This window comes from Haliotis cracherodii, unplaced genomic scaffold (assembly GCF_022045235.1).
Source record: "Haliotis cracherodii isolate W230 unplaced genomic scaffold, xgHalCrac1.p SCAF_3, whole genome shotgun sequence".
NCBI lineage: Eukaryota > Metazoa > Mollusca > Gastropoda > Lepetellida > Haliotidae > Haliotis > Haliotis cracherodii.
The window spans coordinates 23,840,967-23,855,702 of record NW_027266286.1 but is presented as its reverse complement, the minus strand read 5'-3'; the positions used below and the strand labels follow the sequence as shown (position 1 = coordinate 23,855,702).

Genomic DNA, 14,736 nt, shown 5'->3' with positions numbered 1-14,736 from the left:
TACTTTACATTTTAGAATCTGGATAGCAAACCTCGAACATGAAGACAGTTGGAGACTGATTTTGTCTCCTTGTAATACTGATGTACTTAATCATGACTGAAGTCCAGGGCCCCGTTCCTCAAAGCGATCTTAGCGCTAAGTCTGTCGTAAGTCTATGTTAAAGTATGGGAGTTACGATCATCTTAGCGCTACGATTGCTTTGTGGAACGGGGCCCTGAACATACAGGTGTAAGAAAGCACAATGTCTAGTTGTCAGTCATTTGAACATATATAAAAGATTTCATATTCTAAAACATTTTCATAAATGTTAATTTTCATGTTTCTCGTTGGCTATAACTGCCCTTATCATCCCCCTCCTTTCTTCGCAGTTGATGTGTTAATCCATGTTGCATTTCATCAGCTTCTCCGCACAGACAATCCTCCAATGTTTCTAAACTAATGCCCTCATGTTTCTACTCTACATTCTAATATGGACTACACCATACTACCATTCTGCTTACTATTTGTCTTCAACTTGGGAGGTGAATAAACTTGTGATTATACATCTCAATGAATACACAAGGTGTGGATTTTCTTAACTGAGTGTGGCACATACAATGTGTCATATACATGTGTCATTCTGTTCCATCACCTGACGAGACATTACGATGGTATCTGGCTTAAAACGAATTATTAATACTCTGGATGATGTCCCACTGCCACAATGAAATAGCTTCCCCTTGTATTTCCACAAACCATTAACATTTTTTTCTTTTCAAAATAACATCAATAAGCATAGCTATTATTTTCCTTAATATTGAAATAATTTTGTTGAAAAACGACTGAGTAAGTGAGTGAGTATGGTTTTACGTCGCTTTTAGGAATATACCAGCAATTAAACGGCGGGGGACACCAGAAATGGGCTTCACACATTGTACCCATGTCTGGAATCGAACCCAGGTCTTCAGCATGACGAGCAAATGCTTTAACCACTAGGCTACCCGACCGCCCCGAAAAACGACTGAGACTACAGGACACCAATATTTATTTCCAGCCACTTCAACTCCACCAGGTGAGGTTTAGTAGTCTAGTGGTTAAAGCGTTCGCTCGTCACGCCGAAAACCCGGGTTCGATTCCCGACATGGGTACAATGTGTGAAGCCCATTTCTGGTGTCCCCCAGATATTGCTGGATATTGCTAAAAGCGGCGTAAAACTAGACTCAGTCACACCCGTTTTCAACTCTACCAAAGCATGTTAACAAAAGCAAACTCCCTGATCGGGATTTTTTGTAAAAAAAACACGCCCTACTTCCCAACCCTGCTAAAAGTCAAGAACATAAATATAAATCAAGACATAGAATGTTTCTTTGAAGTGTAAAACATCTAGCATATTACACAAGAAACACCTATCTCTATAAAACGTGTATGCATACCTTCAACTGGGCGTGGACAGATATTTTCCAAGTCTTTTAACATGATGCACCTCGTAAGGTAAGATCCGTTTGGTAACAATATAGATCTTGATTATCAATCAGATCATCTTGACTGGGCGTTGTCCTTTTGTTTGATGCAAATGCAAGAAATATAGAACCTGATTGGTCAATAGGAGGCACATAGAAAGGACATAACTCATAAATGCCACTGGTGGAACCATGATCAAACCACGAAATTGAGACCTACATCGGATATCCAGGTCGGGTTTGGTAATAGGGGGTTGGGTACCTGAGTAGAAACCTAGTTCAGCAAGGGTGGAAACTTGACTTTTATAGTCTGTTAACATCCTTAACTCTGAGAGATGACGTACACGTTACTATATTAGAACAAAATCCTACCTAGGCCATACCAACAAACTACTTAGCGAGGCAGTCAAAATTTCTGCATAAGGCGAAACATTCATATATTTGGGAGTTTTCATCAAGGTGTTGATTTAACGATATTCATTGTTTGAACATGTGAAACTCGGAAGTCAACTAAATTGCCCTTGCACATGACTATCCTGACGCCCTGAACGCAATCTGGAGCAAATGTTCTAGGTTGCAATAAGAATTTGAGCTTGCATTGATGGAAAATGGAGACTGACATTGCCAGCTTTACAAGTTGTACAAATACATGTATTTACTTTTATACAATGGTCTGGGTACAGTAACACCTTGTTAGTCTGGACACTGTTAATCCGGAAACCTCACAATCTGACATGCTTGTTTGTTTGAATAATGCTACACTCAGAAATATTTCAGCTACATGACAGCTGCTTGTATGTATTTGATTCTGGACGAGACATTCCAGTGATTTACATCATAGGAATTGATCCACGTAATTGGGATACAATGACATGCAATCAACCAAGTTAGTGAGTCTGACCACCCGATTCAATTAGTCGCCTCTTACGACAAGCAGTTGCTGAGGACCGATGTACTGGGAGCTAAAGTTTATATTTAACCAATGGAACATTAACTTTGTACCCATGATTCGTTAATCCAGAAATGTCTTAATCTGGCAATTTCACTGGAATGGTCATGTCCAGATTAACAAGGTTTCACTTTACAGTAGATGTCAGGAATGGCTGAAATAAGTACTGGTCCACAACTGAAACCGAATGGGATGTAATAAAACATTCAATGGGAGACAAAACGTCAAAAACATCACTCAGAGCCATGCCATCCATCCCTTGATGCACACACGCCTTCTGCTGATGGACCCCCTGTTGTCCATCTTCCCGAGGCAAGAGAGTTAACTGACTATAAAAGTCCAGTTTCCACTCTTGCCGAACTTGGCTGGTATTATGGAGTTACATTTTGGCTGGACTAACGAGTCTATGCATAGTCCAATCAAAATCACGCATCCGAAATCGAAATCCAGTTCATAAACTGTCATGCAGATTTCGGTCGATTGCAGGATTTGCAAAACATGTGCACCGCCAACTCGTTGTCAGCAGATATTTTCCAAATCTTTTCAAGCTTTTAATCAAGGTGCTCACGTGATTTGATGCACTTCGCGATGTAAGACTCGTTTTATCACAATATAGATCTTGATTATCTATCAGATCGTCTTGACTGGGCGCCACCGTTTTGTTTGAAGCAAATGCAAGTGATACGAGAGGTTGAATCTGATTGATCAATAGGAGAGGCATAGAAGGACATAACTGGTAATAGCCACTGGTGGCGCTACGATCATGCCCAGTAATTCCAGCCTAGTTCAGCAAGGGTGGAAACAGGACTTTTAAAGTCAGTTAACTCTCTTGCCTTGGGAAGATGCTGTTGTCGTGCCAAATGGAAAGAACAATGACACATCAGTAGCCGAATCCATCCCGCGTCTCAAAACGCAACATCAAATCAATTAGTCAATTTTGTTATATACAATGAACAAGACATGTTGCAGCATGCAAAATATCCACTGAATCATGTGTTGTCATATCCGATGATTTGGATATGCTGGTACTGTCGTATCCAAAATATGAAATATGCTTCAAGTTGTCAGGTGATGAGTTACGGTGATGACAGGTGGCAAAGGTGATGATGAGTCGATGAGTTGATGTTAAAGTGATGCAATGGGAATCTTATAGTGATGTTGAAGTGAGAGGATGTCGAGTTGATGTTAAGATGAAGCAATGTCTATTTCAATGTAGTGCAGAGGTGATGTTGAGTTGATGTTAAGATGATGCAATGTTGATTACAATGTAGTGTAGAGGTGAGGGAGTGAGTGAGTGAGTTAGGTTTAACGCCACTTTTAACAGTATTCCAGTTATATCACGGCAGGTCAGCTTAATGTGGGAGGAAAGCCCGAAGTGATGCAGGTCTAAGACGTTTACCACTTCTGTGAAACCCACGAGCAGGGGTATGGTGCTGACAAACCTAGAAACATAATCAGGGCGAACCGGGATTCGGAACCACAATCATAGGTTTCTGGCGTGCCCAAGGGACGCAACTCGGCACAGCGAATCGCAGCGCCTTAGACGACTGGGCCACCCGTGCCCCCAGTGTAGAGGTGATGTTGAGTTGATGTTAAGATGATGCAATGTTGATTACAATGTGGTGTGGAGGTGGTGTTCAGGTGATGTTGAGATGAGATGGAGGTGTATCCAAGGCAGCGTTCAAGGCACTAGGGACACATCACTGTATCCCGCACTGATGCTACAAGAACAGCGTCCACATCGCCACGACAACATTGAGCAGCAGCAGCAGTGTTCCATACAGTATACACAGGCTGTATATTAAACTCCGTATATCGCTGTCGGGGATGGTCGACCGAAGGCTGAGTTCTATAAACGCCTTACATATCCACTGCCCGTCCAGAGCATAGCAGGGTACCACGTTCAGGATCACCAGCGCCCCTGATAGAGACATCAAATATCTGACAGAAGTTAAGGATAATTATCACAAGGATGCTGTGGTGAAGAGCACTGATACCCTGGAAATGAATAATCATCTCGCGTGAGTGTTTGTTTGTTTGTTAACACCGCACTCAGCAGTATCCCAGCTATATGACGGCGGTACGTAAATAATCAAGTCTGGACCAGACAATCCAGTGATTGATATCACAAGCTTTGATCTACAGGAATGGGATACGATGACATGCATCAACCAAGTCAGAGAGTCTGACCACCCGTTCCCGTTAGTCGCTTCTTACGACAAGCATAGTCGCCTTTAACGGCAAGCATGGGTTGCTGGAGACCTTTTCTAACCCGGATCTTCACAGTTTCCCCATTTTAAAGGGAGGCAACATAGGGCAGTGCATATCTGGGCCTATTGGTCCCTAGAAAACCTGTCTAAATCCTTGAAATATCACACAGATTATTATCATTTGTTTCTTGTTTAATGGTGCACTCAGCAATATTCCAGCTATATAACGGTGGACTGTAAATAATTGAGTCTGGGCCAGACAATCCAGTGATCAATACTGTGAGCAACAATCCACACCGTCATGGCATGAAGACACGCAATCAACCAGTGGCCCGTTCCACAAAGCGGTCTTAGTGCTATGATTATCGTAAGCCTATATTAAGGTATGGGAGTTTCGATCATCTTAGCGCTAAGATCGCTTTGTGGAACGGGGCCCTGGTCACCAAGTCTGACCACTCAATCCATTTGGTCATAGGTCACTTGGGACCCGTTCTTACCTTGAATTTCCATGGGCTATTCATCATCATGATAATAATACATACCGTGAACTGAACATGTTAATGTCATGACTAAGATCAATACAGTTCAAATCTATATTATTTATGACATATTTAGGTGTTAAAGGATACTTGCAAAACGTTTCTATGACATATGGAAGATTCAGTGGTATGATGGAACTGTTTGGAACGTAATTGCTCACAGATACTGAAAAGAAACGAAAATGTTCTTAATAAAAAACAATATAACAATGTTCATGTTTGTGTTGTTTGTTTGTTGTTTTAATGCTGCACTTAGTAATATTCCAGGTATATGACGGTGATCTGTAAATAATCACATCTGGACCTGACAATCCAGAGATTGACGTCATGAACATCAATCCATGCAATTGGGATACGATGACATGCATCATCCAAGTCAGTTAGCCTGACCACCCGATCTCGTTAGTCGCCTCTTGCGACAAGCATTGTCACTTTTTACGACAAGCATGGGTTGCTGAAGACCTATTTTACCCCGGGTCTTTACGAGTCGAAAAGAAAATTGGATTTAATGTCGTATCCACGATTATTGCACTTATATAGCGATGTGCATGCATGTGTGTCTGTGTGTGTAGATGCTTGTAATAGTCCGGACTGATGCCAATTTATAGTGCTAGCCTACTGAGATAACAGGCCTCAGTTAAACATAAATACCCCACTCAGACACAGTAAACCGACTTCAAGCCGACCAGTCCTTGTTTCATCCCCTTAATGCCAAGCGCCAGGCAGGGTAACAACAAGTACCATATTTTAATGTCTTTCGGTTTGACACGGACGGGGATCGAACCCCGTACCTTCCCCTCTCCGGGCAGACACTCTACCACTAGACCACAGAGGCGGTCGCCATAGTCAGCAGTAACCCAGCTTCTCACAGACCTGGCGAGCCAGTGGTTGATAGCATGAGCACCTTTCCATGAAAGCATGACATCAACACATTTCATTTAGACAATGGGCAACTGACCATAAATCTCTACGGTAGTACATGAGTGTAAGGACAAAATTCTCATTTTTTTAATACAATACACGGACGAATAGAATTTGCATAAATTATTCGGTCCATCTTTCAAAATTCCCTTTTGATGTAACTCACCTGAATAAAATAAATCTACAGGATGCCCAAGAAACAACAACGGTGGTCTCCGACCATGATATATCCGTAAAAGTTTTGTTTCATTGTCGACAGCGGGATATACACAGGCCATCTCCACTTTGGGCGTGTAGCAGTCGCTCTGCAGTCGACAGATGGGTCGGTCAGTCGTTGTCCGAGCCGGGAGGCAGGCATACTTCTGGAACAGTACATGCAACATGTGAAGCTAGAGGTGAGGTGAAATGGGGTTTAACATGGCGTCCAAGATTATTGCACTTACATAGCGACGTGCATGCACGTGTGTGTGTGTGTGGCTGCTTGTACTATTCCGGACTGATGCCAATTTATAGTGCTAGCTCACTGAGATACCATGCCGAAGTTTAACATGAATACCCCACTCAGACACAGTATACTGACTCCGAGCCAACCAGTCCTTGTTTTAGCCCCTTAATGCCGAGTGTCAGGCAGGGTAACAACAAGCACCTTCTTTTAAAGTCTTTGGGTTTGATATGGCCAGGGATTGAACCAACGACCTTCCTTTCTCTGAGTTAAAAATGAATGGACAGAAACTTGACAGCGCATGACAAAATAGGGCCACCAAACTTTCTGCTCAGGTGAGCTAAAACACAATCCTGAAGTGAAAGTGAGAGAATATGGCTTTATGCCAAATTTAGCAATATTCCAGCAATATCACGGTGGGCCACACCAGAAACAGGCTTCACGCATTGTACCCATGTGGGGAATCAAACCTGGGCCTTTAGTGTCACAAGCAAACGCTTTAACCACTAGGCTACCCAACCATCCTAGCATCATGGAACATGTCCGCAACGGTTTTAGATCCTGAATACTATGATGAAAAAAAAATGAAAACGTAACCAATAAAAATACAATAATCTATATCTTATCACACATATATTGGGTAGTCTTATCTGTGAAAAATTCCATTCAATAAAATTGGAACATTTGTATATACTCTGAAAAGTCTGATAAAAAGAGATTAATGTACCAGTGTGTTAAACTGTTTTCGTATCATTTTGCAAAGATTCTTGAGCAAGTCGGCATTGTATCAATGTACCGGTATAGTTTACTGAAAGTAGTTTGTTTGTTGTATACAAACATGGCTGCAAAATTATTTGGCACTGTATAATCATGATAATAAGGTAAAAAAGTGAGCATGGCTCACTAATACCCCCGACCCGCCTAGTGTGTCAGTAGTTTCAAATTAAATAGCGAGGATAGGGTTAGGGTTTGAACAATTCATAAAAAAATGGAAAATTAATAATAAATTTTTTTTTCTTTTGACTGCACCCCTCCATATGACACAGATTATATGTACTAAGTTTGAGATGAATCCACTGAATAGTTTAAGAGAAATCGCCAGACAAAGATTTCGGACGGACGTTAGGATTTGAAAAATTCATTAAAAAAATGGAAAATTAATAAAAACTTTTTTTTTTCTTTTCACTGCACCCCTCCATATGACACAGATTATATGTACTGAGTTTGAGATGAATCCACTGAATAGTTTAAGAGAAATCTCCAGACAAAGATTTCGGACAGACGGACGGAACCTTGGTATAACTATATACCCCCAACATTTTAACGGGGGTATAATAGATGGGGCAGTTCAGCTCAGCAGGTAGTGAATAGCCATGCCATTTCTAAAACTACTTGCTTTAAAGAACATGACTGAAACTTAAATTATTTTAAGGGTGACATCATCACATGAAGAGATTATTATCCTTTTGTGTCCCTGTACTGCAAAAATCATACATTAAGAATAAAAACTATGTACTGCGCTAGGGCTGGGACGAGTCCAAATTTACTACCCGGGTACCCACCCCCTATTACCCAACCCTACCCGGGTACATACAGTAGGTCTCAAGAGATACAAAATGTCCGATTGGGAATTTTGTTTTACCACAGCACTTGCAAAATGTATTTGGATTACCGTATTCGACGAAATAAGCGTCCAGCTCCAATAAGCACCCACGGCGATATTTGTTAATATATTGGCAAGTGAACAATCCCAATTAGCACCCCTTCCAACTGATCAGTGTACACAAGACTTATTTATTCGCGTATGATACACACTCGTGTGTTATATGAACCCTGAATTATGGGCAATTTAATTCTGGAAAAATATATCTGTCGTACATAAACATTTCAGGTTGTCAGCTTAAACCACAAAATTTATCTTTCAACTCTATTTTTTTCCACCAAATTAATATTCTAATAAGAGCCCCCTATTCCTAATTTTGAGAGCGCCCTGGGCGCTTATTACGTCGAATACGGTATGTATTAAATGATCTGGTCATGCATACACTGAAGTTGACTTAAGTTATTTCTTTATTCAACCATATGAAAAGACAGAAGGAATGGGTGCATAGTCAGAATGAAATGCAAAAATTGATGACTTGTAGTGTAACCATAGATTTCTAGATAATTTTAGTTATTAAACAATATATCACATCACTTACCATGGGTCCGGGTAGTCCCACCCAACCCAGGTACCTGAGTTACCTGTCCCAGCCCTATATTGTGCGCACCATAAGCGATACAGAAACACACCCGGATAATATTCTCTGTCCTGTAAATGGTTGGATTACACAGTAGAGAAGAACAAATTGAGGCCCCAAAGACAAAGCTCACCTGGACTTGTACAAACCAATCTCACAAATGCCCTACTAGCCTTTAAGCCAAAGCTATGTTACCATGGTTACAAGAGTTAAAATAGTATTCCGTTTAAGACTGCTTTGTACCTGACCTGGCTTATTCAGAAAGACTAGCACTTCAAAAAAACATGTTAAATGCCACTACTCTCATCATGTGCATTGTTTGTTGTTTAACGCCGCACTCAGCAATATTCCAGCCATATGATGGTAGTCTGTGAATAATCAAGTCTGGACCAGGCATCCAGTGATTGACATCATGAGCATCGATCTACTCAGTTGGAAAACAATGACATGTATCAACCAAGTCAGTGAGCCTGACCACCCAATGCTGTTGGTCGAATCTTACGACCAGCATACTCGTCTTTTACGGCAAGCATAGTCACCTCTAACGGCAAGCATGGGTTGCTGAAGAACATATGATGCAACATATTTATTTACAGACTGAGCCCCATGGGGATTCCACAATAGAATTGGTCCCCAGTAACCATGGTAACCTATGATTTTCATCGACGAAATGAATTTGACAAAAAGGATAATTTGCTGATTACGAAGGATGTTGCACATAATATCAACCACTGTTGTCTGGTTAGGGCTTGATTGTTTACAGGCTGCCATCATATAGCTGGAATATTGCTGAATATAAGGGACGGGTGATTATGGTGGGTGGGTCAGACATTTTTGATGCACCAATGTACTGATAATAATGACCCTCCCTCGATCCTCGTCTGTTTCAGACGACCCTCCCCATGTCACTGTACATTTTTCAATGACTCTCCCTGAAAAGACATAATGCAAGAGCACTTTTATTTTTAAAAAGTAAAATGACCCTTCCCAAATATGTTCATAATTTTTTATGACCCTCCCTAAAGGTCATATTTTTCTGTGACCTCCTCCAGTTCCCTCCGACCCACCCCACCTCACAATAAATGGCCGGTCCCAAATGTCAATCAACAAAGAAACACCATTCTGTCCAACAAATAATATCCACAGTTCAGGTGAGCTTATACCTTATCCACATACTAAAAGCATTTATTGCCTAATATACCCTCAATGAATGGAATGCCCACAATATACACTACCACTTCAGCTTCAATCAACTGGAACATAAGAAGGCTCTGATTCAACATAGGCTATTGTGACATTTATTTTAAAATTCTGGAATGACCAGAAGCGATCTCTTCCAGAACTTCTTGCCTTGAACACATGTTGAAAAAAAAGTATTATTGAGTTTGTTTGTTTGTTTCTTGTTTATCGCCGCACACAGTAATTTTCCAGCTATATGACGGTGGTCTGTAAATAATTGACAATCCAGTGATTGACATCATGAGCATCAATCCAAGTAATTGGAATACGATGACATGCATCAACCAAGTCAGGGAGCCTGACCACCCGATCCCGTTAGTCGTCTCTTATGACAAGCAAGGTCGCCTTTTACGGTAAGAATGGGTTGCTGAATAGTTCCATCAATAAATAATCGAGTCTGTACCAGACAATCCCATGATTGATATCATAAGCATGAATCCATGCAATTAGGATACAATGACATGCATCAACCAGTCAGGGGTGTTTAAAATGGAAAAAAACTGTAACGTGCGGTGAACTTTATGATGATGAGGGCAGTGTCTGAGAACCAGGACTATTAATTTTTTTAGCCTTACAAGTTACATTTGAGTAAAAATACATGAATAATAACATAAACTGTTCTACAACCAGCTTACCCCGATTCCCTAGCATTTCCTGTTTGGCTATATATAAAACATAACATTCACAGTGGCCTCTAGCTATATGTTTCTGCCCTACAATAACCCATTTTGATGTCTGAAACATAAACACATATGATTCAAGGTTGTGATTCACCTGCAAAAAGAAAGACTATCCCCTTATGAAATAAAAGAACTATATAAGGCTAAAAATTGTATCGCACCCATGGTGTCGAGATATGTATCGTATCGCGACCCCATCATATCGTTACACTTCTACAAAAGTGTACTCACTGTGTCAGCCCTGGACTTGGTGTGATATAAAAAACATAGATGTGTACTGCTTGTCTCGTTGCAGCAGTCAAGCGAGTCAGGTGTGTGGCTGTAATCTGCAACGTTCATCATAACCAGGTAAGTTATAATAATCATCAGTAACATCACTTGCTTGATAAAGGTGTTAGGATCTACACCGAAACGTCGCACTAATTGTAATAAAGAAGTTGTTCATCCATAGAACTTGTCTTACTTCATCACACCAACTTCTAAATGCCACTTAAAGAAGTTATACGTCCTCTACATGGAGACGTGGCAATCTCAGCATCACTTGCTTGATAAAGGTGTTAGGATCTACACCGAAATGTCGCACTAATTGTAATAAAGAAGTTGTTCATCCATAGAACTTGTCTTACTTCATCAGTAACAGGGGTTTATACTTTTTACAGAGTTTGTGGCACACTTCACTTTTCCAAGAACTATATTGATGGCATGTCATCGCACATGATCCGAAACCTATTATGATGATGATAGATGGGGATTTAAATGTTAGATCGCAGTAAAACAACCATAAACTTTTTGACTATACTAACATAATAGAAATGAGAGTTATAGATTTCATGCAAACTCTGAGAAATTAGTAGTTTCAATACTTAATTGTATTGTGCGGTAAAAATCTGGTTTCAATACTAACTCTTAAAAGTCAATTTATCTGAATTGTTAAGGTAGAGTTATCTTTCCTTGCCTTAACTATGCCGCTATGGTTGATAATGAGTAAGAAAAAAAGGGGAAACAAAAATAAAAGCTTTCAAAGAGAAATATCATTAAAAAAGATCATGGCCTTTGTTAGAGTAAGCGAGTGAGTGAGTATGGTTTTACGCTGCTTTTAGCAATATTCCAGCAATATCACGGCGGGGGAACCAGAAATGGGCTTCACACATTGTACCCATGTCGGGAATTGAACCCAGGTCTTCGGCGTGACGAGCGAACGCTTTAACCACTAGGCTACCCGACCGCCCGCCTTTGTTAGAGATCCAAGGGGTACAAATACCACAGTATTTATGAACATATCAAAAGACACCTACTTTTAGGTGACGTATCCAGATCCCGAATAAGCTGCACAGGCATGCAGTGTCCGAGGGACTGTTGCTTCATGCTGGCCACGATACAGTCATGCCAAGTGTCAAGGTCAGTCACCATACAGTCACTGATGCGTGTGACTGGCTCGCCCGGCAGGAGACCTCGGGGTCCAGATACTGCTGAATTCTGGAACAGATCACATGATGCATTTTCAGAAAAAGTATCTTTTATTCTAACTCTCTCGACGAAGATATGATGACCCCTCCTTTGGAGGTCGTGTTGGTGAACTTTCCAATTAGCCAATCATTTTTGAAGCTTTTAAATTCACAGGACACGCGAGTGAAGCATTCACTTCAGCATATCCAATTTCGGTATGTTGAAAATGTACAGTTCCAAAAGTTTGTTTGTTCTTTAACGCCGCACTCAGCAATATTCCAGCTACATGACAGCAGTCTGTACATAATCACGTCTGGACCAGATGATACAGTGATTGACATCATGAGCATCAATCCACGCAATTTGGATCAATGACACCCTTAAACTAAGTCAGCAACCTAACCACCCGATCCCATTTATAGTCACCTCTTACAACAAGCAGTCACCTTTTACAGCAAGCATGAGTTGCTGAAGACCTATTCTAGCCCTGATCTTCACAGGTAAGTTCCAAATGTAAATATTTTAATGTTGCGACCATGTATGTTTGTGGATATTTTATAGTCCCTATTGTTACACCAAAAATACTGGGGGGGGGGGGGGCACGGGGGGCCCAGTCGTCTAGCACAACCTCGGTTCGACCAATCAGAGCCCAGTACATCCCGAGCAAGCCCTCTGATTGGGGGGTCCTAGAGCGCTGCATCCAACTACTGCCGCAATTCGCTGTGCAGAGTTGTGTCCCATGGGCACACCAGAAACCTATGATGGTGGGTTCGAATCCCGTTTCGCCCCAATTATGTTTCTAGGTTTGTGAGCACCATACCCATGCTCGTGGGTTTCACTGAAGTGGTAAACATCTGAGACTTTCATCACTTCGAGCTTTTCTCCCACATTAAGCTGACACGCCGTGATATAACTGGAATACAGTTAAAAGCGTTGTTAAACCCAACTCACTCACTCACACCCAAAATACGTACCAAAGAAGGATTACTTGTGTTCTATGTCGGTTCCTTCAGTTAAAATCAAAATTTCCAAACTGAAGTGGTAACGAAATGAAGTAAAATCGTTTTAGAGAGGTTAGACCTGATTGCATTCGTCATCACTCGCCCCTTTCCGTAAGACTCGTCCCCCTATCAATGAATGTTATGTGCGAAAATACGACAAACCAATCAGAGTGCGTGTATGACTTCAAGTATTTCGGTCAAAGAATCCCTCCGGAAAACTTTTGATTTCATATATGTCTTGCACCTAAAACATACCCCAGGTACAGTTAAATGTGTCTAATCATACTGGATCGATGGCCAAAGTCTCTGTGTGTCTTAAATAGCATAATTGGTTCTTAGGCAATAACTTTTGAAAATATAGTTCAGCAGGGCGGCATCTTTGATTTTTTCTTAGTTGTTCAAACTAGTATGTAATCAAATAGACAGTTGTGTAACCAAATACAATCAACCTCGGAAAGGGGCCCCTTACATAAATGTATTCCATGATAAGTAAATTACTGAAATGCAATATTTGACTACCGTTGGACTTGGAATATTTAAGGATTGTTTAGTTGGGTTTTTTAAATGGAAGTAAAAACAAAACATACAGTGAACTTTGTGCATGAGAACCAAGACCATTATTTCTTTTTTAGTCTAACAATATCATTTTCATGTCCCATGTTCTTTATATTATCAGCTACAATAAAGTAATCTTTATCTTTTGAAAATTTCAAAATGGCCATCACAAAGCTCAGTTTAGTGCAAAATGCAGCCTTCATGCCTATCATCATCTTCCAGAGTCAAGGGAGTAGATTGACAACAAGTCTGGTTTGCCGAACAAGGCTGGAATTTATTTTGGGAGTTTATTTGGTTTTGGTTTATGCAGATTTAAATCAAGATACCGTAACGAATCAACATCTGGTTCGTAAACAACTTGGCACATGCCATGCAGATTTAGGTCAATTGCAGGATCTGCAAAGCATGTGTACCGTCAACTGGGAGTCAACAGATGTTTTCTAAATCTTTTTTACGTTTTTATTCAACATGCTCAAGAGATTTGATGCGATCAGATTGTCGTTACTGGGTGCCTCCATGTTTGAAGCAAATGCTAGTGATTTGAGCTGTGGAATGTGATTGGTCAATAGGAGGGACATAACTCGATGTAGCCAATGGTGGTGTTACGATCGAGCCATGAAATTCCAGCCTATTTTGGCAAGGGTGGAAAATGGACTTCTATAGTCAATATGGCCTCGGGAACATGGCCAATCTCTTGATTTGGTTCTACTCACAAGGATAACACAAACTGGACTTTAGTCAAGTTTACTCCCTTGCCTCCGGAATAGGGCCTATTTCTGGATTTGGTTCTACTTACCGGGATGACACTAGTGACGGCCACCGCCTTGCCGAGGGTGTAGAATGGCATCAGTGTGTGGGGCATGAGCATCAGCACAAACAGAGCTACAATGACGATGATGAAGTTGTGCCAGACGCCGGCACAGTAGACACGCAGCTGTCGTAAAGGGGAGATAACCTGGAGGTGTTCTGTAGAGAGGTCAACATACGCGCCCGGGTACATCAGAAACAGGAAGACGCCGAACCCATTCACTCTCACTTGTTCTCTGTAATGTGTAAAGGACAATCCTTCATATGT

The 14,736-nt window shown here is 41.0% G+C and overlaps 1 protein-coding gene across 2 annotated transcripts in view; it reads right to left on the bottom strand.

Moving 5' to 3' along the window:
- Nucleotides 1-1,159: 1,159 nt before the first annotated feature.
- LOC139473620 (membrane-bound transcription factor site-2 protease-like) overlaps nucleotides 1,160-14,736 on the bottom strand; it is an 18,705-nt gene continuing 5,128 nt past the window's right edge. Inside the window, exons 4-10 of one of the 2 annotated variants that reach the window (XM_071256293.1) lie at nucleotides 14,458-14,704; nucleotides 11,955-12,135; nucleotides 10,891-10,985; nucleotides 9,976-9,993; nucleotides 6,225-6,420; nucleotides 5,228-5,303; nucleotides 1,160-4,329 (exon numbers count right to left, since the gene is read on the bottom strand). In XM_071256293.1, the coding sequence (XP_071112394.1) occupies nucleotides 4,110-4,329; nucleotides 5,228-5,303; nucleotides 6,225-6,420; nucleotides 9,976-9,993; nucleotides 10,891-10,985; nucleotides 11,955-12,135; nucleotides 14,458-14,704 (1,033 nt within the window). In that variant the 3' untranslated portion in view covers nucleotides 1,160-4,109. The remainder of the gene's footprint in view (nucleotides 4,330-5,227; nucleotides 5,304-6,224; nucleotides 6,421-9,975; nucleotides 9,994-10,890; nucleotides 10,986-11,954; nucleotides 12,136-14,457; nucleotides 14,705-14,736) is intronic. The other variant, XM_071256294.1, reaches the window with a different exon arrangement.